Raw genomic sequence first — 18695 nt, forward strand, 5'->3', positions numbered from 1 at the left:
GCGGCTCAAATACTAATCTGGTCCTACTCCTATGTGTTCTTGCCTCCAGTGTCCACAGCTATCAGAACTAGTGTGTTTTCTTTTGTGGGAGCTTTCAATGACCTTTTATATATTCAGACACAGAGTCTGCCTAGATGATCGTGTGGACTTAATCTGAAGCCTGTACAACTGGTGGGAAGGTTTTGGGTCTTCTTCCTTAGCCACACTGCCCCTGGGTTTCAATTGTTGTTTTATTTCCATCTCTGCACATGGGTTGTCCGCTGGGGTTTGCTCCTGAGGCTGCCCTGTAGGACTTGGGTTTGCCCCTGTGAAGGCCAGATGTGGAGGTGGTGCAGCTGCTTAGGGCACAGGGGTTCTGGCAGCACCAGGTACTCAGGGGAGTTGGCGGCTAGGGCAGCAGAAAATATAGTGCTCTAGAAGGGCATGGCAACCAGTATTGGCCAATATGCATTAGTATTCTTGCCTGGAGAACCTCCTGGACAGAGAAACCTGGCAGGCCACAGTCTATAGGGTTGTAAAAAGCTGGACACGACCAAACAAAAGCTGTGCACATAGATGCAAGGTTTTTTTTTTTTTTTTTTTTTGCCTGTGGTGGCACTGCCCCAGTGAGACTTGAGTGTGAAGATAGTTCAGCTGCTTGCGGGAACCCTGGCGGTGCCAAATGTGCAGGCACATGGACTGCCTCCACCACAGGAGTTACAGCCCTATCAGAGTCTTTTTTTCAAACCTCTTGTAGCTGGCGATCAGAAGGCTTCTTTGGCCAGTCTTCCTCTGTAACTCTGCCCGTTCAGGCACTTAGAGGGCTCTCTTGCCTGGGGTTCTTCTCCATTATTTAGCACATCAGACACAAAGAGGGGCCCCCTGGCTGGGGTACTACTCTGTAGTTCACTGTGTCTGGTGTTTTATGGGCCAACTTCTCTATTGTTAGCTGCTGATGCTGGCCTATGGGGAGAGGAGGTTATAGTGATGGTTCCACCCCCTACTCGTGACTTAGCAGTATCCCCTTACTTCCATGGCTGCCCAGCTCTCCTCCACAGGCTTTTCCCACCACAATCTCCTCCCTCACATCCCCTCAATCTGTCTGCAATCAACAGCAGCTCGCTCGCCCTGGGATTTCTCCACAATCCCTAAACTCCAGCTCCCAGCTACTGTGCCTTCCATGAGACCTGCATCCCTGTTTGGAGTATGTATGGCTGCAGCAAGGGCTGTCTGATTCTTATTCCATTTAGGCTGCCACAGATCAGCTGTTTCTCTCTCAACCTTAAATGTTTCTCCTCTGACTCAGACAATTACCCCAATGTGGTGATGGGACCCCTGCTTCAGTTCCCCAGCCCACCAAGGGCAAGTCCAATCCTACTAACACTCCTGTTTTTCTCCCTAGTTTCTTTATTCTACCGAGTTTTGCGTGGTTCCATATATTTTGTCCACTGGTCAAGTACTCCTGTCAGCTCTCAGCTGTGTTTTGCCTGCACTTCTGTGTCTGAAGGTGTATTCCTGATGTATCCATGAAGACAGATGTACTCCACATCCACCTACTCCTCTGCCATCTTGTTCTCTCCTGACATCCCTTAATATTCAAAGAAACAGTACAAAAGGAAGGTGATAGTTTTCCTATCCAGTTTATTTAAAATCCATTATTTTGTAAGGAACACTATAGAATGTTGTCAAAATTATTATTAGACATACCTGTGTATGATAACTAACTTTACACCTCCTAATTTTGAGCACTGGGCTTCCCTGGTGGCTCAGAGGCTCAGGCATCTGTCTGCAATGCGGGAAATCCAGGTTTGATCCCTGGGTCAGGAAGATCCCCTGGAGAAGGAAATGGCAACCTACTCCAGGATTCTTGCCTGGAGAATTCCATGGATAGAGGAGCCTGGTGGGCTACAGTCCACGGGGTCGCAAAGAGTCGGACATGACTGAGCGACTTCACTCACTCATGCTCTTTTTTAAAGTACTGCCTTAAATGTTGATACCTTAACCATTTAAATGTTGAATAGTAACAATTGTCACTTCACAAAGTAATTATAAGAATTAACTGAGAAAAATAGTGAAATATTTAGTATATTAAATATATTTAATATTAATAAAATTATTATATTTAATAAAAATAGAGTGGAGTAATTAATATAGGCATGGCAAAGGCCCATATAGTCAAAGCTATGGTTTTTCCAGGAGTCATGTATGGATATGAGAGTTGGACTCTAAAGACATATGAAAGCCGAAGAACTGATGCCTTTGAATTGTGGTGTTGCAGAAGACTCTTGAGAGTCCCTTGGACTACAAGGAGATCCAACCAGTCCATCCTAAAGGAAATCAGTCCTGAATATTCATTGGAAATACTGATGCTGAAGCTGAAGCTCCAATACTTTGGCCACCTGATACAAAGAACTGACTGATTAGAAAAGACCCTGATGCTGGGGAAGATTGAAGGTGGGAGGAGAAGGGGACGACAGAGGATGAGATGGTTGGATGGCATCACTGACTAGATGGACATGAGTTTGAGTGCACTCTGGGAGTTGGTGATGGACAGGGAGGCCTGGCGTGCTGCGATTCATGGGGTCGCAAAGAATCAGACATGACTGAGCGACTGAACTGAACTGAATATTTCACTTACAAGCCACAAAATATCTTGAATTTGGGGTATGATATATCCTATCTTCCCTGGTGGCTTAGATGGTAAAGAATCCACCTGCAATGTTGGAGACCTGGGTTCAGTCCCTGGGTTGGGAAGATCCCCTGGAGAAGGAAATGGCTACCCACTCCAGTATTCTTTCCTGGAGAATCCCCATGGACAGAGGATTCTGGCGTGATACAATCAATGGGGTCACAAAGAGTAAGAGATGACTGAGCTACTAAGAACACACACACACACACACAAACACCTTCAATGACAGTTCCTCTGATTCAATATGATTTTAGGGATGTTATTTACCCATTCTGGAGTTCAGTTCCTACATCTGGAAAAATGTGAGTGATATTCAACATGTTGAGATGTTAATATAGCCAATTAATAATGTATAAAATTTTTTAAGAAAATTTCTTGGCACATAGTCAGAAACTAAACAGTGTAACTTATTTTGTTCCTTTTCTTTATAGAACTGCTTCTGAATCATGATATAATTCTGTCTCACATTGTACTTTTAATGTTTAACATGCCTCACTTAACAAGCTGTGTTAAATACCTCTGTTTTAACTAGAACAAGGGCTACAAATAGGTAGGAAACTTTAGTGAAAGGCTAAGAGTAATCTATTGGTTTGGAGTAGGTATTTTAGATAATCCTGGGACTAAGCAACCAAAGACATTTCAAACAGATAGATGATCAATGACAGTGATAGCTGATAGCTTCCAAATGGATGTCTGAGATGAGAGGTGGCAATACAGTTAGAAGAGTTTGGCTCCAGAGATGTAATTAAGCATGGTTAAGGCACAGAGTAAAATTAATGGAAAACAATGGAGTCTAGAGAAAAGCATCAGGACTCTTATCTCCTTAAAGTCCTGAAACAGAAGAGAGAAGTCTAGTTCTGGGAAGAGTTCCAGTTGGCAATGAAGGCAAACCACCTCACCTAGGAAAACAAGGTAGGAATGTGGGATACAAAAATTATTACTGAATGAGTAGAAAACATGAATTCTGCTGTATTTTCTCTGTTTAATAAAAACTCTTTAAGGAACAAGGGCTTGTTCCATTCCAGCTTCATCCCAAGAGCCAGAAGATGTATCTGCCCTTTTGACTCTCAAGATACTTGGTAGATTAGAAATAACTGACAGGGGCTTCCCTGGTGATCCAGTGGTAAAGAATCCACCTGCCAATTCAGGAGACATGGATTTGATCCCTGTTCCAGGAAAACAACCACATACCATGGAGCAACTAAGCCCACAAGAAGAGAAATCACCATGAGAGGCCCACACATCCCAACTGGAGAGTAAGCCCTACTCACTGCAACTAAAGAAAACCCCATGGCGCAACAAAGACCAGCACAGCCAAAAAATAAATAACTAAATAAAAGGAATAGCTGACAAATATGTTACTGAGGTTCTGCTTCCTCAAATTAAAAAAAAAATTAACTCATCTGGGACTCAGAATTTCTTCTATTCAGCAAATGAACTGTTGATTCGATATAGTCAATCCCCAACTAACTTGTTTTCACCTTACTTTCCCTGAACCTACTTGGCTTTCAGTGTTGGAAAATGCTTTCCTTAAACTTATCCTAGCACCATGGAGGGATGTTTTTGTTAAGTCTGATTTAAAACAGAGAAATGAGAGCCTGACTTGCTTAGTATAAAGTTTCACACAGGAAATATTTTAACTGGGTCTATAGTGGGCTTCCCTGATGGCTCAGACGGTAAAGAATATGCTTCCAGTGTAGGAGACCCAGTTTTGATCCTTGGGTCAGGAATATCCCCTGGAAAAGAGAATGGCTACCCATTCCAGTATTCTTGTCTGGAGTTTTCCATGGACAGAGGAGCCTGGCAGGGTACAGTCCATGGGGTCACAAAGAGTCGGACATGATTGAGCAACTAACAGTGATAAGAATGAATTTGTTCTACTAAAGACGCTGGAAGGAGCATTTCTGTTAGAGAGAATAAAAGGCATAGGGTTTAAGAAAAATGAGTGGGAGAAATGTTCTTCCCTTTAAAAACACGTATCACCTCAACATCCTGATATGAGCTTTTAAACACAATGTTGTGACTGGTTCAAGTGTGGGAGAATCCCTGACTGAACTCTGATCCTGAAAATAAACAAAAGGAGAGCCGACTGCCCTCTACCTCTTCTTCTCTTCCCATCAACCCTTTCTCTTCACATTACCACCTTCTCTTTCAATCACCAGTCACTCTCTTCTCTTCCAATCACTCCTTTCTCTTCCCATCACCACCTTCTCTTATCTCACCCTTTACTTTCTTTCAAATCTCTGCCTGGACTAGAATAGCACATATTTTATGCTGAGCTCATTAGACAAAGGAAAAAAGAAAGTTAGAGGGGCAGCACTAAACTCACAGCTTTCTGGTAAGCAAAGAATCCAAAACCATGGAACAATAGCAGCTTAGATTTTGCATGGATTTCTGGTTGTGCTGGGATTATAAAGGCAAACTAAAATTTCTAATACTGAAAGACAACAGAATTAGTCACCCCTTCACAGACTCCCCCTGGCTACCTTCTTCACATTCTCTTTCATCTACAACTTCAAATCACAGTCAAGGCTTATTTTCATGTTAAAGACCAACAGACAGGCTTTGTGGGTGATACAACACACTAATACCCATGATTCAGTCATTAGGAGACAAAGGTCCTGAGGTCTCACCCAGAAGTCCTTTTCCTTTACACAATTTCTTTTCATTTCAGAAGTCACAGAGTACCACTGAAAGCCATATGGTTGAAACCTTCCCATTTTTCTACAATCCGTAGACCATCAAATGAGGGCTTATCTGATGCAGGCATTTGAGAGGTTAATCATATAATCATGTCAGCCAAGATGAGGAAGTGCTAGGACAAGGGAGAAGGGAACAGGAGAGGATTAGGAGTAGAAGAAGATATAGAGGGAGGGACAGAAGGCCTAGGCATTTTTATTGCCAACTGGGAATAATAGAATATTCTATTATCCCTCCTGAGTAGGATAATTTATTAGTGACCTGGAGCAATTCATTTCATATCTTTTAGTCTTAGCCTCTTCATCTGTAAAAGGGAGCAGAGATGATATCTGTGCAAAGTCCTCTCATAAGCAGTATGGTATGACTTCTATCACTTCTCATGAATGAGGGCCATCTCCTCTAGCACCTTCCTCAGAGAATATTTCACTTCCTTATTTCTCAAGCTGTAGATCAAGGGGTTTATCATGGGGGTGACAAGGTTATTCAGGACCTGAACAGTTGCATTAAGCCAGGGGTTAGGGGTGGGCTGCAAGTAGATGAGAACCACGGGCATAAAGGAGAAGAGGATGGCAGTGAGGTGGGCACTGCAGGTGGAGAAGGCACGCCGTTGGCCTTCGGTCGATCGGATTTGAAGAATGGCATAAACGATGCAGCTGTAGGAAGTGAGGATGAGAAGGAAACAGCTGAGGGGCATGAGGCCCACACTGATGAACCCCACCATTTCTAGGGCCGAGGTGTCTGCACAAGCCAGTTTTAGCATCACTGGGATATCGCAGAAGTAATAGTCCACCTCATTGGGGCCACAGTAGGGCAATTGGAAGGTGAGTGTAGTTAGAAAGATGGCCTGAATGCACCCAAAAAACGAGGTGCCCATGGCCAGGATGGCACACACTTTGTGACTCATGATTATTGCGTAGCGCAGAGGGTAACATATGGCAACAAAGCGGTCATAGGCCATTACTGTGTACAGGAAACACTCGGTACAACCCAGGAAGTGGTAGAAGAAGAGCTGGGACACGCAGCCTGCATAGGAGATGGCTCGGCTCTTCCCTGCGAGGTAGAAGAGCATCTTGGGGGAACTCACAGAGGGAAAAAATATGTCACACACAGACAGTTTACACAGGAAGAAGTACATAGGAGTGTGCAGCCGAGTGGAGGAGACAATTGCCAGTAGGATGAGCAGGTTCCCCATAAGTGTGAAGATGTAGAAGGACAGAAACAGAACAAAGAGCATGGTCTCCAGGTCCTCTGTGTGCGGGATGCCCAGCAGAATAAACTCAGTCACCTTTGAGGTGTTCCTCATCTGTGTTAGAATGTTGGACTTCAAAATAGAATACAGGTCTCCAAGTGTCAGCACTGATGTTAAACCAAGAAGCTATTTAATAAAGGATAAGCAATTATTTAATTATCACCTTATGTGTCCTTCTAGCAAGTGTAATTTACAAAACAGCATTAATAAACTAAATACTTTTAAAGGAACATTATAGATACATAAAGTGACTTTATTGAAATTATTCCATTTAAGTGAAATTATTTCATATGAAAATTCTTTAATTAAAACAGTTTTTGACTGAGTATTTGCAAGTGTTATGCTAATTTCTTTTATTTTTAAATTTAAGTCTCAGAAACAACCTTATTAAGTGAAAGAAGACATAAAAGCATAGGAGTTTTTGGTAACCTGATCATGTAGCTAGAAAATAACTGATCTGAGATTAAAACACATGTCTGATTGCAGAGTCAAACTTCTAACCTTTTTACTGTGAAAGCTCCCAGGAATTTTTACTTAGAAAAGCTGAGACCTGATTTTCATCTTCAAATAATTGAAGAGCCACTATGTAGATGTGCTATGTGCTCATCCATAGCAAATGATGTGTACAAAAGTGGAACTAGTAAAAAGTTAGATTTTATTTCAATATAGGAAAAAATTAATGGCTAAGTTGTCTTGTTAAGTGTTGTGTTCTCATCATAAGGGTTTGATTATTTGTAGGATGATATTCTTTCAGATATGAAGAAATTGCATTCCCAATTTAAATGCAATTTTTTTCCTACCTGCACCTTTAATATTTTCTGAAATTCTTTACCTTTATTACTTTGTTCATTTTCTCAAATGTATCTGAAGAGGCACAGATTTAACAAGTGATTCTCCTAGTGAGCAGATGGCTTTGATTTAAATATGATAAATCTCTCTGCCTCTATAAAAGTAAGAATTATGAATATAGTTATAAAAGTCACAATAACAACTTGATACCATTCTTACTGTATCTTGATAAAAGACAGACACGTGCCATGGGAAAGGCCAGAATGCCACTGAGCAAGAGTCCTTTAAAACGACAGAAACTCTTTGGGATGCTTTTGTGTTTGGTGTGTAGTTTTTCATTTCTCTTTAAAGCAAGTAGGAACCTGCTGTATAACACAGGAAGTTCAGGTCGGTGCTCTGTGATGACCTACAGGTGTGGGATGGGAAGGTAGGAGGGAGGCTCAAGAGGGAGGGAATATGTGTATGTATCTGATTCATGCCATTATATAGCAGAAAATAACACAACATGTTTGTAAAGTAATTATAATCCATTTTTTAAATATAAAAATTAATTAATTAAAAGAGACAAAACCTGAGTTATGTTAGTAGAAATATGTCCAGGCACTACTGAATACTTCATGTACATTAACACCTTTAGTCCTTACTACAATTCTCTGAGGCAGGTAGGGTTAATTCCTGTTTACACTAGGAAACTGAGGCACGAAGAGTTTAAGAAAATTGACCAAGTTCCTACATCTGTTAGATGGTAGAGTTGGCTCTCCTACAAAGAACAATAGGAACATCTGCGGAGTTACTAATTCTGCCTTCCTAACATTCATGCAAAATAATAACATTAAAATAAAGATACGTTTATATTTCTTATTTGTTATAATATAATTTTATGATCTCTTGATTCTCACAAAATCCTTGTGAAGCAGTGGTAATGAATCCCAATTTCTAACAAAGAACACTGACATTCAGAGAGCTACAAATTTTACTAAAATAAAAAGTGAAGAGCAAGTCATATTCAAATCTTCTGATTTCAAGTTCTGTTTTCTCCCCCCCCCCAAAAAAAAGACAGTACAGAAGCAAATTGCCCCTTTATGACTGAAAAACCACTCACAGATTCATTCTTATGATTTGGAGAAGTCTTCCAGGCACCACCACAACCATTAACTGTCTTTATTACTATTCATTGAAACATTTATGGTACTAGATTGTAGCTCCAGAGAGGGAGGTGAGTCTCTCAATATCATATTATATTTCAATAGGTCCCATAGCTACAGAGAAATTTTATTTCCTGAGGACGATTCCCAATGGAATATCTCAGACTATGGTGAAATATCAAAGAAAATTTTCATCATTAAGAAATACCAGCCTGTCTCTTTGCTTCACTTCTATTTAAGAGTTTCAATATTCTTAAGTTTTGCAGATATTTTCCCCACCCAACTGGCCTGAAATGGTCTCACTCATAGAAATAAATCCTACCTCTATACTTGGGAGTTGAAGTTTCACTTTTGCAAGTCTGTGCATTTGTATTAATACAAAAGCATTTATATAAAATAAGTATTCACATTTTATTTATTTTATAAGTGCATGTGTGGGTGGTAGAAATTGGTCAAGAAAATCAAAGAGGAAAAAGTAAAGCATGGTTCTTTGAACCCTGATATTTCAAAGACTGATTAATTGAATCTGTATCAGAAGGGAAGGATACTTTTTTCATATGATTTGTACATGTGAAAGGTTATACATATGGAAAAAAAAATCCAAGTTTGGAAAGGAAAATCTAGGGTTCACTCTACGTGTTGTGGATGATGGTATAGATTTGTATGTTACCCACTCCAGGAAAAGAGCTGAAACTCTGAATGTGCATGCTGCAGAATCAATACCAACTCATGCGATGAGTTGACTCACTGGAAAAGACTCTGATGCTGGGAAGGGTTGGGGGCGGGAGGAGAAGGGGACGACCAAGAATGAGATGGCTGGATGGCATCACCGACTCTGTGGACATGAGTTTGAGTGAACTCCGGGAGTTGGTGATGGACAGGGAGGCCTGGCGTGCTGTGATTCATGGGGTCGCGGAGAGTCGGACACAACTGAGCGACTGAACTGAACACAGAAGAACTGTACAAAAAAGATCTTAATGACCAAGATAGTCATGATAACGTGATCACTGACCTAGAGCCAGATATCTTGGAATGTGAAGTCAAGTGGGCCTTAGAAAGCATCACTACGAACAAAGCTAGTGGAGGTGATGGAATTCCAGTTGAGCTATTTGAAATCTTGAAAGATGATGCTGTGAAAGTGCTGCACTCTATATGCCAGCAAATTTGGAAAACTCAGCAGTGGCCACAGGAATGGAAAAAGTCAGTCTTCATTCCAATCCCAAAGAAAGGCAATGCCAAAGAATGCTCAAACTACCGCACAATTGCACTTATCTCACACGCTAGTAAAGTCATGCTCAAAATTCTCCAAGTCAGGCTTCACCAATATGTGAACCCTGAACTGCTAGATGTTCAAGCAGGTTTTAGAAAAGGCAGAGGCACCAGAGATCAAATTGCCAACATCCGCTGGATCATGGAGAAAGCAAGAGAGTTCCAGAAAAAAATCTATTTCTGCTTCATTGACTATGCCAAAGCCTTTGACTGTGTGGATCACAATAAACTGTGGAAAATTCTGAAAGAGATGGGAATCCCAGACCACCTGACCTGCCTCTTGAGAAACCTGTATGCAGGTCAGGAAGCAACAGTCAGAACAGTACATGGAAAAACAGACTGGTTCCAAATAGGAAAAGGAGTACGTCAAGGCTGTGTATTGTCACCTTGCTTATTTAACTTCTATGCAGAGTACATCATGAGGAACGCACATGGAAGAAGCACAAGCTGGAATCAAGATTGCTGGGAGAAATATCAATAACCTCAGATATGCAGATGACACCACCCTTATGGCAGAAAGTGAAGAGGAACTCAAAAGCCTCTTGACGAAAGTGAAAGAGGAGAGTGAAAAGATTGGCTTGAAGCTCAACATTCAGAAAACAAAGATCATGGCATCTGGTCCCATCACTTCATGGGAAATAGATGGGGAAACAGTGGAAACAGTGTCAGACTTTATTTTTTTGGGCTCCAAAATCACTGCAGATGCTGATTGCAGCCATGAAATTAAAAGACGCTTACTCCTTGAAAGGAAAGTTATGACCAACCTAGATAGTATATTAAAAAGCAGAGACATTACTTTGCCAACCAAGGTCCATCTAGTCAAGGCAATGGTTTTTCCCGTGGTCATGTATGGATGTGAGAGTTGGACTGTGAAGAAAGCTGATCACCTAAGAATTGATGCTTTTGAACTGTGGCGTTGGAGAAGACTCTTGAGAGTCCCTTGTACTGCAAGGAGATCCAACCAGTCCATTCTAGAGGAGATCAATCCTGGGTGTTCATTGGAAGGACTGATGCTAAAGCTGAAACTGCAATACTTTGGCCACCTCATGCAACGAGTTGACTCACTGGTAAAGACTCTGATGCTGGGAAAGGATGGGGGCAGGAGGAGAAGGGACTGACAGAGAATGAGATGGCTGGATGGCATCACCGACTCTGTGGACATGAGTTTGAGTGTACTCCAGGAGTTGGTGGTAGACAGGGAGGCCTGGCGTGCTGTGTTTCATGGGGTCGCAGAGAGTCGGACACGACCTAACGACTGAACTGAACTGAATTGAATGCCATAGTTGTTCTTCTCTTGGTTTATAGACAGCAAGCATTCCTGAAGAACAAAAAGATGATAAGCTGATCTGGCTAAATCTTCATAAGAGATTGTATATCCTTATGATTCTAACCAACATCATGAGAACAGTTGAGTGTAGTGTCTCTTGCACAATTCAGAAAAGGAAACTTTCACAAACATTTAAGTACAAAACTTTATTAATTATTATAATACCTATCTTCCCTAAATGTCTCTCATTTTGTCATTGTAAAAATCATTTATAATAATAAATGTCTAATTTCATCAACAATAGAGTCTGCAGGGGCAAACACTGGTATTTGCCATTGTAAGCCATCTTCTTTCCACTTTTCTTTTTTTTTTTTTGTTCTCCCATTCTTTTAGAATTGTCTGCAATGTCTCCATTTTTTTTTTAATATTTTAGTGGCGGCAAATTACTTTACATTAATATATTGGTTGGTTTTGCCATACATTGACATGAATCCACCCCACGTGTACATGTTTTCCCCTTCTTGAACCCCCCTCCCACCTCCCTCTATCCCATATCCTCCCTGCAGGTCATCCCCGTGCACCAGCCCCAGGCATCCTGTATTATGCATCGAATCTGGACTGGTGATTCATTTCACATATGGTAATATGCATGCTACAATGCCATTCTCCCACGTCATCCCATCTTCACCCTCTCCCACAGAGTACCAAAGACTGTTCTATACACCTATGTCTCTTTTGCTGTCTCGTATACATGGGAAATAGATGGAAAAACAGTGGAAACAGTATCAGACTTTATTTTTTTGGGCTCCAAAATCACTGCAGATGCTGATTGCAGCCATGAAATTAAAAGACGCTTACTCCTTGAAAGGAAAGTTATGACCAACCTTGATAGTATATTAAAAAGCAGAGACATTACTTTCCAACCAAGCTCCGTCTAGTCAAGGCTATGGTTTTTCCCGTGGTCATGTATGGATGTGAGAGTTGGACTGTGAAGAAAGCTGATCACCGAAGAACTGATGCTTTTGAACTGTGGTGTTGGAGAAGACTCTTGAGAGTCCCTGTACTGCAAGGAGATCCAACCAGTCCATTCTAAAGGAGATCAATCCTGGGTGTTCATTGGAAGGACTGATGCTAAAGCTGAAACTGCAATACTTTGGCCACCTCATGCAACGAGTTGACTCATTGGAAAAGACTCTGATGCTGGGAAAGGTTGGGGGCGTGAGGAGAAGGGGACGACCAAGAATGAGATGGCTGGATGGCATCACCGACTCTGTGGACATGAGTTTGAGTGAACTCCAGGAGTTGGTGATGGACAGGGAGGCCTGGTGTGCTGTGATTCATGGGGTCGCGGAGAGTCGGACACGAGTGAGCGACTGAACTGAACTGAACTGAACTGATACAGGGTTAAAGTTACCATCTTTCTAAATTCCATATATATGCGTTAGTATACTGTATTGGTGTTTTTCTTTCTGGCTCACTTCACTCTGTATAATAGGCTCCAAATTCATCCACCTCATTAGGACTGATTCAAATGCATTCTTTTTAATGGCTGAGTAATACTCCATTGTGTATATATGTACCAAAGCTTTCTTATCCATTCGTCTGCAGATGGACATCTAAGTTGCTTCCATGTCCTGGCTATTATAAACAGTGCTGCAATGAACATTGGAGTACATGTGTCTCTTTCAATTCTGGTTTCTTCGGTGTGCATGCCCAGGAGTGCGATTGCTGGATCATATTGCAATTCTATATCCAGTTTTTTGAGGAATCTCCACACTGTTCTCCATAGTGGCTGTACTTGTTTGCATTCCCACCAACAGTGTAAGAGGTTTCCCTTTTCTCCACACCCTCTCCAGCATTTATTGCATGTAGACTTTTGGATAGCAGCCATTCTGACTGGTGTGAAATGGCATCTCTTTGTGGTTTTGATTTGCATTTCTCTAATTATGAGGGATGTTGAGCATTTTTTCATGTGTTTGTTAGCCATCTGTATGTCTTCTTTGGAGAAATGTCTGTTTAGTTCTTTGGCCCATTTTTTGATTGTGTCATTTATTTTTCTGGAATTGACCTGCAGGAGCTGCTTGTATATTATGGAGGTTAATTCTTTGTCAGTTGTTTCATTTGCTATTAATTGCTCCTATTCTGGTCTGTCTTTTCACCTTGCTTATAGTTTCTTTTGCTGTGCAGAAGCTCTTGATTTTAATTAGGTCTCATTTGTTTATTTTTGCTTTTATTTCCAATATTCTGGGAGGTGGGTCTTGGAGGATCCTGCTGTGATTTATGTCAGAGAGTGTTTTGCCTATGTTCTCCTCTAGGAGTTTTATAGTTTCTGGTCTTACATTTAGCTCTCTAATCCATTTTGAGTTTATTTTTGTGTATGGTGTTAGGAAGTGTCTAGTTTCATCCTTTCACAAGTGGCTGAATAGTTTTCCCAGCACCACTTGTTAAAGAGACTGTCTTTTCTCCAGTTTATATTCTTGCCTCCTTTGTCAAAGATAAGATGTCCATAGGTTCGTGGATTTATCTCTGGGCTTTCTATTTTGTTCCATTGATCTATATTTCTGTCTTTATGCCAGTATCATACTGTCTTGATGACTGTGGCTTTGTAGTAGAGCCTGAAGTCTGGCAGGTTGATTCCCCCAGTTCCATTCTTCTTCCTCAAGATTGCTTTAGCTATTCGAGGTTTTTTGTATTTCCATACAAATTGTGAGATTATTTGTTCTAGTTCTGTGAAAAATATCATTGGTAGCTTGATAAGGATTGCATTGAATGTTTAAATTACTTTGGGTAGTATATTCATTTTCACAATATGTATTCTTCCAATCCACAAACACGGTATATTTCTCCATCTATAGTGTCCTCTTTGATTACTTTCGCTAGTGTTTTATAGTTTTCTATGTACAAGTCTTTTGTTTCCTTAGGTAGATATATTCCTAAGTATTTAATTCTTTTCGTTGCAACAGTGAATGGAATAGTTTCCTTAATTTCTCTTTCTATTTTCTCATTATTAGTGTATAGGAATGCAAGGGATTTCTGTGTGTTGATTTTATATCCTGCAACTTTACTGTATTCATTGATTAGCTCTAGTAGTTTTCTGGTACAGTCTTTAGGGTCTTCTGTGTAGAGGATCATGTCATTAGCGAACAGTGAAAGTTTTACTTCTTCTTTTCCAATTTGTATTCCTTTTATGTCTTTTTCTGCTCTGATTGCTGTAGCCAAAACTTCCAGAACTATGTTGAATAGTAGTGGTGAGAGTGGGCACCCTTGTCTTGTTCCTGACTTTAGGGAAAATGCTTTCAGTTTTTCACCATTGAGGATAATGTTTGCTGTGGGTTTGTCATATATAGCTTTTATTATGTTGAGGTATGTCCCTTCTATTCCTACTTTCTGGAGGGTTTTTATCATAAATTGATGTTGAATTTTGTCGAAGGCTTTCTCTGCATCTATTGAGATTATCATATGATTTTTATTTTTCAGTTTGTTAATGTGGTGTATTACGTTGATTGATTTGCAGATATTGAAGAATCCTTGCATTCCTGGGATAAAGCCCACTTGGTCATGATGTATGATCTTCTTAATGTGTTGTTGGATTCTGATTGCTAGAATTTTGTTAAGGATTTTGCATCTATATTCATCAGTGATATTGGCCTGTAGTTTTTGTTTTTTTTTTTTTTTTTTTTGTGGGATCTTTACCAGGTTTTGGAATTAGGGTGATGGTGGCCTCATAGAATGAGTTTGGAAGTTTCCCTTCCTCAGCAATTTTCTGGAAGAGTTTGAGTAGAATAGGTGTTAGCTCTTCTCTAAATTTTTGGTACAATTCAGCTGTAAAGCTGTCTGGACCTGGGCTTTTCTTTGCTGGAAGATTTCTGATTACAGCCTCTAGTTCCGTGCTTGTGATGGGTCTGTTCAGATTTTCTATTTCTTCCTGGTTCAGTTTTGGAAAGTTGTACTTTTCTAAGAATTTTTCCATTTCTTCCAGGTTATTCATTTTATTGCCATATAATTGCTGATAGTATTCTCTAATAATCCTTTGTATTTCTGTGTTGCCGGTTGTGATCTCTCCATTTTCATTTCTAATTTTATTGATTTGGTTCTTCTCCCTTTGTTTCTTGATGAGTCTGGCTAGTGGTTTGTCAAAGAACCAGGTTTTGGCTATGGCTTTGTTGATTTTTGCTATGGTCTCTTTTGTTTCTTTTGCATTTATTTCTGCCCTAATTTTTACGATTTCTTTCCTTCTACTAACCCTAGGGTTCTTCATTTCTTCCTTTTCTAGTTTCTGTAGATGTAGAGTTAGGTTATTCAGTTGACTTTTTTCTTGTTTCTTGAGGTATGCCTGTGTTGCTATGAACCTTCCCCTTAGCACTGCTTATTTTTTTTTTATTGGAGGCTAATTATTTTACAATATTATATTGGTTGGTTTTGCCCTACATTGACATGAATCTGCCCCGGGTGTACATGAGTTCACCTTCCTGAGCCCCCTTCCCACCTCCCTCCTCCCTTTATCCTCCCTTTGGGTCATCCCCATACACCAGCCCCGAGCATCCTGGTACATGCATCGACCCTTAACTGGTGATTCATTTCACATATGACAACATACATGTTTCAATGCCATTCTCCCAAATCATCCCAGCCTCACCCTCTCCCACAGAGTCCCAAAGATTGTTCTATACATCTGTGTCTCTTTTGCTGTCTCGTATACAGGGTTATCATTTGCATCTTTCTAAATTCCATATATATGCGTTAGTATACTGTATTTGTGTTTTTCTTTCTGGCTTACTTCACTCTGTATAATAGGTTCTAGTTTCATCCACCTCATTAGAACTGATTCAAATGCATTCTTTTTAATTGCTTAGCACTGCTTTTACAGTATCCCAGAGGTTTTGGGTTGTTGTGTTTTCATTTTCATTCATTTCTATGCATATTTTGATTTCTCTTTTGATTTCTTCTATGATTTGTTCATTATTCAGCAGTGTGTTGTTCAACCTCCATATGTTGGCATTTTTAATAGTTTTTCTCCTGTAATTAAGATCTAATCTTACTGCATTTTGGTCAGAAAAGATGCTTGGAATGATTTCAATTTTTTTGAATTTACTAAGGCTAGATTTATGGCCCAGGATGTGATCTATCCTGGAAAAGGTTCCGTGTGCACTTGAGAAAAAGGTGAAATTCATTGTTTTGGGGTGAAATGTCCTGTAGAGATCTATTAGGTCCAACTGTTCTATTGTATCATTTAAAGTTTGTGTTTCCTTGTTATTTTTCTGTTTAGTTGATCTATCCATAGGTGTGAGTGGGGTATTAAACTCTCCCACTATTATTGTGTTGTTGTTAATTTCCCCTTTCATACTTGTTAGTAATTGTCTTACATATTTTGGTGCTCCTATGTTGGGTGCATAAATATTTATAATTGTTATATCTTCTTCTTGGATTGTTCCTTTGATCATTATGTAATTTCCTTCTTTGTCTCTTTTCACAGCCTTTGTTTTAAAATCAATTTTATCTGATATGAGTATTGCTACTCCTGCTTTCTTTTGGTCTCTATTTGCGTGGAATATCTTTTTCCAGCCCTTCGCTTTCAGTCTGTATATGTCCCTCGTTTTGAGGTGGGTCTCTTGTAGACAACATATATGGGGTCTTGTTTTTGTATCCATTCAGCCAGCCTTTGTCTTTTGGTTGGGGCATTCAACCCATTTACGTTTAAGGTGATTATTGATAAGTATAATCCCGTTGCCATTTTCTTTATTGTTTTGAGTTCTAGTTTATATACCCTTTCTGTGTTTCCTGTCTAGAGAAGATCCTTTAGTATTTGTTGGAGAGCTGGTTTGGTGATGCTGAATTCTCTCAGCTTTTGCTTGCCTGTAAAGCTTATGATTTCTCCTTCATATTTGAATGAGATCCTTGCTGGGTACAGTAATCTGGGCTGTAGGTTATTTTCTTTCAACATTTTAAGTATGTTTTGCCATTCCTTCCTGGCCTGAAGAGTTTCTGTTGAAAGATCAGCTGTTATCCTTATGGGAATCCCCTTGTGTGTTATTTGCTGTTTTTCCCTTGTTGCTTTTAATATTTGTTCTTTGTGTTTGATCCTTGTTAATTTGATTAATATGTGTCTTGGAGTATTTCGCCTTGGGTTTATCCTGTTAGGGACTCTCTGGGTTTCTTGGACTTGGGTGGTTATTTCCTTCTCCATTTTAGGGAAATTTTCAACTATTATTTCCTCAAATGTTCTCTCATGGTCTTTCTTTTTGTCTTCTTCTTCTGGGACTCCTATGATTCGAATGTTGGGCGTTTAATATTGTCCCATATGTCTCTAATATTGTCCTCGTTTCTTTTGATTCGTTTTTCTTTTTCCGTCTCTGTTTCATTTATTTCTACAATTCTAGTTTTCAGCTCGCTTATCCTGTCTTCTGCCTCCCTTATTCTACTGTTTGTGCCCTCGAGAGTGTTTCTGATCTCATCTGTTGCATTATTCATTGTATATTGACTCTTTTTTATTTCCTCTAATTCCTTATTAAACATTTCTTGCATATTCTCAATTCTTTTCTCCACTTTATTTATCTTTAACTCCATTTTGCTTTCCAGATTTTGAATCATTTTCACAATTAAAATTTGAAATTCTTTATCAGGTATGTTCCCTATATCTTCCTCTTTTGTTTGTGTTGGTGGGCATTTATCCTGTTCCTTTACTTTTTGGGTATTTCTCTGCCTCTTCATCTTGCTTATATTGCTGTGTTTGGGGTGGCCATCAGTCTTCTGGCAGTTTGTGGAGTTCTCTTTCTTATGTAGTTACCCCGTTGTGTGTGGGGTTGGATGGGTGACTTGTCAAGGTTCCCTGGTTAGGGAAGCTTGTGTCGGTGTTCTGGTGGGTGGAGCTGGATTTCTTCTCTCTGGAGTGCGATGAAGTGTCCAGTAATGAGTTTGAGAAGTCATTGGATTTGGAGTGGCTTTGGGCAGCCTGTATATTGAAGCTCAGTGCTATTCTCCTGTGTTGCTGGATAGTTTGCGTAGTACGTCTTTCACTGAAACTTGTTGATCCTTGGGTGGTGCCTGGTTTCAGTTGACTGAGCGACTGAACTGAACTGAATTGATGGAGGTATTTGATGAGCACCTATCAATTAATGTTCCCTGGAACAGGAGGTCTCTGGTGTTCTCAGTATTTTGACTTAAGCCTCTGCCTCTGGTTTTCAGTCTTATTCTTGCAGTAGGCTCAAGACTTCTCCCTCTGTTACTTCCATGGCAGTTCCTTCTGTTGTAAAAGCTCTTCTGTTTGCTGGTCTCTTCAGTGTCTAATTCCCATCCTGACCCCAGAGGGTGGGAGTGGACACTTTTTACCCACCGGCTCACCTGTTCAGTGGTGCTGTGGGGAGGGAGGAACGCTGCTAACAAGTATCCCTGGCACCTGTGGGGAGTGCTCGCAGTGTCTCAGCTACACTGGGAATGCTCCTGCTCAAGGCGGGTGTGCTATTCCTGTTTTTGCTGCTCAGGCTCTATGTTGCTCTGCTGGTAGCTGTCCACAGCTGGCGCTGGGTTGCATGCACTTCCCAGGTCTGAGAGGCTCAAGATCAGGTAAGGTTCTCTGGTACTCCACAAAGGCGCAGACTTGGCTGGGCCCGC

General features: G+C 40.4%; 1 protein-coding gene across 1 annotated transcript; it reads right to left on the reverse strand.

Annotated features, from left to right (window-relative positions):
* Positions 1 to 5738: 5738 nt before the first annotated feature.
* LOC129548516 (olfactory receptor 10D1B-like) lies at positions 5739 to 6671 on the reverse strand. The gene has a single exon (XM_055415033.2). The coding sequence runs from the start codon at positions 6669 to 6671 to the stop codon at positions 5739 to 5741; it is 933 nt and encodes a 310-aa protein (XP_055271008.2).
* Positions 6672 to 18695: the final 12024 nt, after the last annotated feature.

This window comes from Moschus berezovskii, chromosome 25, assembly GCF_049115385.1.
Source record: "Moschus berezovskii isolate FMDL1 chromosome 25, NW_MosBer_1.0, whole genome shotgun sequence".
Classification (NCBI taxonomy): domain Eukaryota; kingdom Metazoa; phylum Chordata; class Mammalia; order Artiodactyla; family Moschidae; genus Moschus; species Moschus berezovskii.

Bases quoted from the DNA above. Each gene is read 5' to 3' on its own strand.
- LOC129548516 (XM_055415033.2), bottom strand. From the start codon at position 6,671: ATGAGGAACACCTCAAAGGTGACTGAGTTTATTCTGCTGGGCATCCCG.